The sequence below is a fragment of the Prosopis cineraria genome, unplaced genomic scaffold, assembly GCF_029017545.1.
Source record: "Prosopis cineraria cultivar Desert tree isolate PC_DT_omini unplaced genomic scaffold, ASM2901754v1 PC2, whole genome shotgun sequence".
Classification (NCBI taxonomy): Eukaryota; Viridiplantae; Streptophyta; class Magnoliopsida; order Fabales; family Fabaceae; genus Prosopis; species Prosopis cineraria.
In genome coordinates, this window is record NW_026555333.1 from 9,743,037 (window position 1) to 9,749,822 (window position 6,786).

General features: G+C 37.7%; 1 protein-coding gene across 2 annotated transcripts; it reads right to left on the reverse strand.

Moving 5' to 3' along the window:
- On the reverse strand, positions 1–2,435 carry LOC129304030 (protein SOB FIVE-LIKE 6-like). Of its 2 annotated transcripts, XM_054943652.1 has the most exons (4): positions 2,131–2,435; positions 1,250–1,766; positions 887–1,142; positions 1–788 (listed from the first exon to the last, which is right to left on the reverse strand). In XM_054943652.1, exons 2-3 carry the CDS (start codon positions 1,604–1,606, stop codon positions 1,005–1,007), a joined length of 495 nt encoding a protein of 164 aa, XP_054799627.1. In that variant the 5' UTR covers positions 1,607–1,766; positions 2,131–2,435; the 3' UTR covers positions 1–788; positions 887–1,004. The 2 variants fall into 2 exon arrangements, with proteins under 2 accessions (XP_054799627.1, XP_054799626.1); XM_054943651.1 differs by lacking the exon at positions 2,131–2,435 and having other exon boundaries at positions 1,250–2,040.
- Positions 2,436–6,786: the final 4,351 nt, after the last annotated feature.

Consider the following 6,786-nt stretch of genomic DNA (forward strand, 5'->3'; position numbering starts at 1 on the left):
TGAACAAGAAAGAAGGATTCACTGTCCGTTTATCATCCAAGTTCTTTGGTGATAGAAAACACTTGCAATAACAATTCTAGTTGGATATGCAGTTGCAACCAAAAACAAAACTAATAATTCAAGCAGTGTCACGAATGGATCAAATTGTGTGTGGATTGCTATCAGATGGTGGTGGGGTTGCACTTTTAGGCTGAAAACGAAGCTTTTGTGTGGGTCTCATTAACTATCTCCAACCCTTCCCCTTACCATATTTACCATCTCAAAGCACTTTGAGCTAGGCTGGAACTTAATAAAGTGGGCCACTTCTTCTCATCAGCCCTTTGGGTTTCTGCCATATGCTTCGTGGTGACGTTCCCGTCTCACAAAAATAATACATTTCGAAAAGCTTCATATTATTCGAATCTTCCATGTTTTGTCCATTCAGCTGTGGCTTTTAGAGAATCATGGGTTGAACTAATAGCGAAAACAATGAACTTGCCACCAATGACAACAGCGGAATTGAAAATAAAAGTTAGAGCCCTCAATTTGGTTTTTATATTCTCACTTTTGTCTTTTTACCGCATTAGCAGCATCAATGGCCCATTGAAAAGACTATACTACACCAAACTAATTTTTCTTATTATTTTTTTGGGGTAGAAACAGGGGAAAAGAGTAACACAGGAGTTCCTTTTGACGTTGAGAAGCTCCTCCTTTGACGTCCTCTAGAGTGTCTTTTGACAGCAACGCAGCAGCAGAGAAAAATTCCTGAAGAAGAAACATTCATCTCCTTTTTTCTTCACTGAATCCACCTGAAAAAGAAGATACATGAAACCCAACAAAACAGTCACTTGCTAAGCTTATTTTCTTGAGGCTGTGAGAAGACCAATATAGATGCCAGTGAAATCACCTGATTCTCCTGAAGCTTGTTTTCCAGCAAGAGAGCGCTCAAAGAAACTGAAGTGCTTCTGGATTTAGGCTTTACCTGCCGACATATTTTCCTCAACATTATAAACTCCGAAAGTGGGTCAGGTGGGAAACACAAAGTGAAATGAAGAAATCAATAATGGAACTGCATGTGCTACCGTTATTCTTGTTGCAGAAAAACTTTGAGAGAATTCCATTGCGTTCTCCAGCATTCCATTCCCTGGGTAATTGGCTTTCTTCTGTTCCATAATGTAAAAGGCCACATCAAGCACTTAATTTGTTGCAAATGAAAATTTTTGAAAGCGTGTCATGCCAATGATTAAAGAAAATCAATCCATTGACTTGCCTTGGAACAGCCGAAAACAGGGGAGCTAGCAGTGTCATCATCAAGGTGTGAAGCCTGTTGATGCTTGCTAGATTCTTTCACCTTCTTCTTCTTCATCTTCTCTTTGGAATTCTTGGAGTGTTGGGAGGAAGAATGACAGGCATACCAATTTTCATAGCAGCACTCATCACCATCACCATCATCATCATGGTAGTGTGGAGGCCCAGAAGAAGCATCAGAGACCATGGACAAATCTTCTTCATCCTCTACAACTCCACCACTCATCTGAAAGTAATTTCCAGAAACAAAGGACTGGTCCAAGTAATGGGTCCAACCAGATTCACTCGCACTATTGTATTGTGAAGCTGATATATCCATTCAACTAGATGAGTATTTCTATTCAGGTTCTCACTAATAACCATGGACGATCATGCAAAAGAGCTCAGAGCCAGAGCTGCTCTGCTTTCCTCTCCTTCTTCTCTCTTTTTTCTGTGCTTTATAATGATATTCCACCCAGTATAAGTAGAGGAGAGAAAATCTAGAAGAAAGTAAATAAAAAAATAAAAAGAAAAACCCATCAACATGCTAAAAAAGAGGCAGAGAGAGAGAGAGAGAGCGCAAACGATTCGCACTATAATTTTAAACTCCGTGTGTCCCTATGCTCAATCCTTTCGCCTTCTTATTTTATCTTTATGCGAATGTATCAATGTTGCCAGTTGGCCTTGTGTGCGTCTGCGTACTATACTGTCTATTTTGCATAGATAGATAGAGAGAGAGAGAGATGAGAAAGACCAAAGAGATCATCACTCATCACTCACTCCCTCAACAATTATGGCATTACCATGCTACCATAAAAACGATAGTGCTGTCCTATCAGGGGGGGGGGGGGAAGCTAATCCGACCTGATTTGCTGAAGTCACAACTAATGATACTTTAATGATTGCCCTTTTCTTTACATTAAAAGTCATGCCTTCACAAACTGAGTCCACAACAAATGCTACTTGGTGCTCCCTCTCCTGCATCTTCGCTTATCTTTTTCCCTGTGAAAAATATTCTGTGTATGCAACAACCAACATACTCCTCTCTTTACCCCTAGATCTTTACCGCTCTGTAAGTCTCTGTTCAACTCTTGTCCTCTTCATCCCTGCAGGCTCGTCAGTGTCTAACACTAGTAACATTTAGTTAGCTACTGTACTAAATATGAATTCATCAATGCAATGGTCGAATTTTATGAGGAAAATGAATCACTCAGGCTGAGAGGACATGGTACAGAAAATACATGATGAACATGCATGAGGGGAGTACAATCATCAGATACACATACCCACTATCTGCAATTTGCTGTTTAAGTGACAAAAAACTCACCTCACCCAAAAGGTAGAAAATCCATATAGTACCTCCAAGGCATATAGGCCCCAGTAAAATAGCTCTACTCTTCCTATCTGCGCCTTTGTACTGGAAAATAATGTGACCTTATGAAGCTGGCCTAGGAATCTGACACTGTGCAATGCTGGGGAGGAAATTATGAACAGTAAAAACCAATCCCACGTCGGCTGTGATGGGAAACGTGGTAATATTATTAACAGTTTGATCTTTCTGTGTTCAATTAGGTTTTTTAATGACCCTACCACATGCCTAGAAGCCAGTGAATCTCTATTCCATTTATTTCTCCCCTTCGTTGTGAGCGAAGTGACAATGAAATGTGACTTTATGTTAAGATAATGGGGCCACTATATTATTTTCGTCTCATGCACTCGAATTGGTCCCTCCCTTTCAATAGATTATGTCCCTTTGCTGGTTGGTTCGTGATATTGCTCTGTTAAGCACTGAGGTTATCAATCTCAATTATTTCTAATATGCAACTACTTCTGAGAAATTAATATGTTAGAATCCACTTAAATCTCATCCTCCCCTTTCGACGCTTCTCTACTTGACACCAGAAGATAAGAACAAACAACGCACAAGCCAATTAATTTGCAGCCTCATGGGGAGTGAGCCATGGCATGTATGTTATGTTTCTGCTATTAAGAATAAAACGACCATTGGGGGAAAAAACAGAGAAATGAGTGTGTGCACTGTACACAGCCTTTGAGTCATGATGCATCCACTAGAGTAGTAGTATGGGCTTTTTTCTTTCCTGTAGCACCAGCTTTGATAATATGGTCCCCTTATGAAGCCAGGGTCAAAGATTGCCAATTGCAACAGTGCTAAAACCACCGACTGTGGAAATTCAAAGTCCTGCAAGAGATTCCCCTCTCCTGTTCTGCCTTCAACTTTCTTTCTCTTTCACAGCCAGGACAAACAATCTCGTCCTATCGCACAGATTAACGTCATATCTTGAGCTTCAATTTCTCTCGAGGAATGTGACAACTTGCCAAGAGATCGAAAAAGGTGGTGTTGATGGATGATCATGGATTTTAGATATAGCTATGGTCCCCAGTTATTAAAGCGAAATTCGGTAGAAAACTGGTACTAATGTGAATTGACAGGCACTGCTATTCTTAATAAAGGCTGTCTGGCCTTCAATACTCCACTCAAAGAGACCAGAATTCAAGTCTATCTGAAGCAACAAGAGGATGGTAAACGGTAAAACGAATGAATGCCGACCGAACTAGGGTAAACTTATGGTACTGTTAGTGCCAACCAAGCCTGATAAAACACATGATTCAAAGGACATTATAATATTAACGCAAATGGTGCTGGTAATTATAGACTAATGACTATGCCCTCATAAGTCTTTTCTTTAATCTAATCCTCTGCCTTGTGAATTTTCCGGCCTTTTTTTTTTTCAATAAAACATGTATGATCCAAGTAGTGAAAGAACCAAGAGGAAGAGAACAAAGAGTAGGAGGGAGGGTTCTGCCTTGAATAAGAAAGCGGCGAAAGCAGGTACGAGTAAGCATGTCTTGGGGATGATAGGCGTGTGATAATAATTATAAAGCTACAGGCCGAACAATCCCTCGGAGAGAGAGTCACAGGTCAGCGAGACAAAATAGGCATAAGGAGCCATGTGCTTGCCCTATCCCGCCGTTTTGATCTGCTGACGAGCCTTCATCATCTCCTTCCTTTTCCGAAATTTTTTTACCATTTTTTTTGGGTATTTGTTGCACACTTTCATGTCTCATGCTCTAATTTTCATGCTTAACAAGGTTGAGTTGAAGTGTATTTTTTAACCCTCTAAGAGTTGTCAAGGGCACCAACCGATTTGGCTTTGGCCCTCAGTCAGAACTAAATTAATTAACTAAAGTAAATGAGTTCAAGCATGTAGATTGCTCCAACAATTTACAAAAGTCAAAAAGAGCAACTTAATCTTGGACAGCTTGACACGGACAGTTGGTAATGGGAATAAAAAACTAGTCCACAAAGCATATTCAAGTGGATACCTAGAAATACTCCTGATAATCTGCAAAAAAGCAAATTGAGGAGCTAGGAGCTGATGTACTCCTGATACGGCCGTAACGTGTCTAAGCATGTGAAAAATTCAAGATGACTTCGATTTTGTTATGTGGATTTTGGCATAGAAGGAAAGATGATTTGGGCGAAACCTTCTTAAGCTGTGTAACTGATGGTTGATCAAAAGTACAATCAAAATTTCTGTAGATATTACAGAATTTTTCCTTATAAAGCCTTTAGAAAATTAAAGCTCTCACATATTATGGTTATTCCTATGGAAGTTATATTGACAAACTAGGTTATCCCTGGATATGTTTTAAAGAAAGATCGGCAAACAAGAAGGGGGAAAAATGTGTTTCGTGTGCTGAATGTGATGAGAGTCCAGATCATTTGTTCTTGTATTGTCGTTTTGCTCAGGTTTATGTGGGGCTGGGTCAGATTTAACTCTTCATCCTGAATTTGTTCAACAGAAATCGATCACCTTTTGGCTGGATTGTTGGTTGGTTTAGTCCGAGCGGCGTGAATAAGTGATGCTCTTTATGAAAAGACAATGATGATTAAGGCCATTTTTTTATAGCTATTGGCTCACGAGGATCAGATATCTAAGGGAAATAACTTGAACTTGTCTTAAAGGTTCTACTAAGAATTAAGTCTCGGTGGAGAGAGTACATGACTGTTTATTTTTTGTCTGTGGATGAACCCAAGTCCTTGAGTAAAGCAAACAAGTAAACTACAGTTAAGAATATGGCTGTTATGTATTTGTTCTCGGGAGGCTAGGGTTTTTCTGCACAATCAAAGATAAGCAATGCAAAATTGTTATGTCACTTTTCATTCGGAATACTAATTCGAAGAGGGTAAGCGTCATAGTGGGAGTGAAGAGCAGTAGGCACGATTCACTGATTCTCTATGATTCATGAATCAATGCTTGCTCAGGATGTCGATACCCAAAATGCTTGAATTCGGACATTCAAATGATCCTGCATTCCCTACAGAATTTTGATGTTACAAGACCGCCACAGGATTGTTTAGCTGTAATTAACATCAGTATCAATCAATATGTCAAAATCAATATATTTATTAGTTTTGACATATTAATCAATATATCCATGTATTGATGTCAATTCAAGTAGACCCACTTAATTATGAGACAAATAATACCGAGGAATGTATTATTGGCAACGGGTTGCTTTGCTCTTGAAACTTTTTGGTCTTTCAATTATAAACAGTAGGGCCATTGGTAATTTTGAGCAACGTGGACAGTTTCCGTCCCTGTTATTATTTAAGACATTATCAAAAAATTAAAGTATATATTTAGTCTTTAATTTTATATAATATTTTATTTTAATCTTTAAACTTTATAAAATATTTTTTTAATTTTTTAATCTTAATACTATTAATTTTATCTCAATAATTTTTTACATTAAACTTTTAAATATTGATAACACATTTTTAAATGTTGACATGTTAAGTTTAAATTTTTTAAAATAATAATAATTGACATAAAAATTAATTATTTAAAACTGAAGATATTAATATTAAATGACGAAAAAGATATTAAATAAAATTAAATAATTAAATTAAAATTTTTTAAAAAGTTAAAAGATTAAAAGTATACTTTAATTTTAATAAAAATGATAACATGATTCTAGATGCCTGGATTAAAGTGTCATGTTCATTTATTGGGTCCCCATGCCCGATTAAATCCAACTTGGAAAGGGAAAGTTCAATGTTGCAGAAGTTCTCTAATATGAAGGAAAAATAGCGAAGAGCTCAGGTTAGGAGAAATCACAGCTTGTTTTGACACCTAACATTGTAGGTGGTTGAATGCCAAGGAAAGAGCCAATCTAAGGATTAAAGTGAAGACAATCGTGCAGCTTCATAGAACAAGGCAACCCTTCCAATGATTCAGCCAACATTCAGATCTTGAGGATTATACAAATGAAATATACGCAAAAATGAAAATAAATGAAATGAAGTGACTGTTTATGCATTGAATTTTGAACTTCTCGAGGCAAGCTATAATGTGGGACAAATTCTAGGCTACATAGAACTGACTGACATCCTTACAAACCAATCACTCTGAAGACTCACCGCTATCACTACTAGAACAACAATTCATTTAAGGGATACCTCATTTTGATCAACATTACCATCAGAAACCCCAC

What these genes read in the sequence shown, in the direction of transcription:
- LOC129304030 (XM_054943652.1), bottom strand. Translation starts at nt 1,606, where the DNA reads ATGGATATATCAGCTTCACAATACAATAGTGCGAGTGAATCTGGTTGG. An exon ending in CTGTTTTCGGCTGTTCCAAG is followed by an intron (nt 1,143 to 1,249) that starts GCAAGTCAATGG and finishes ATTATGGAACAG; the next exon opens with AAGAAAGCCAATTACCCAGG.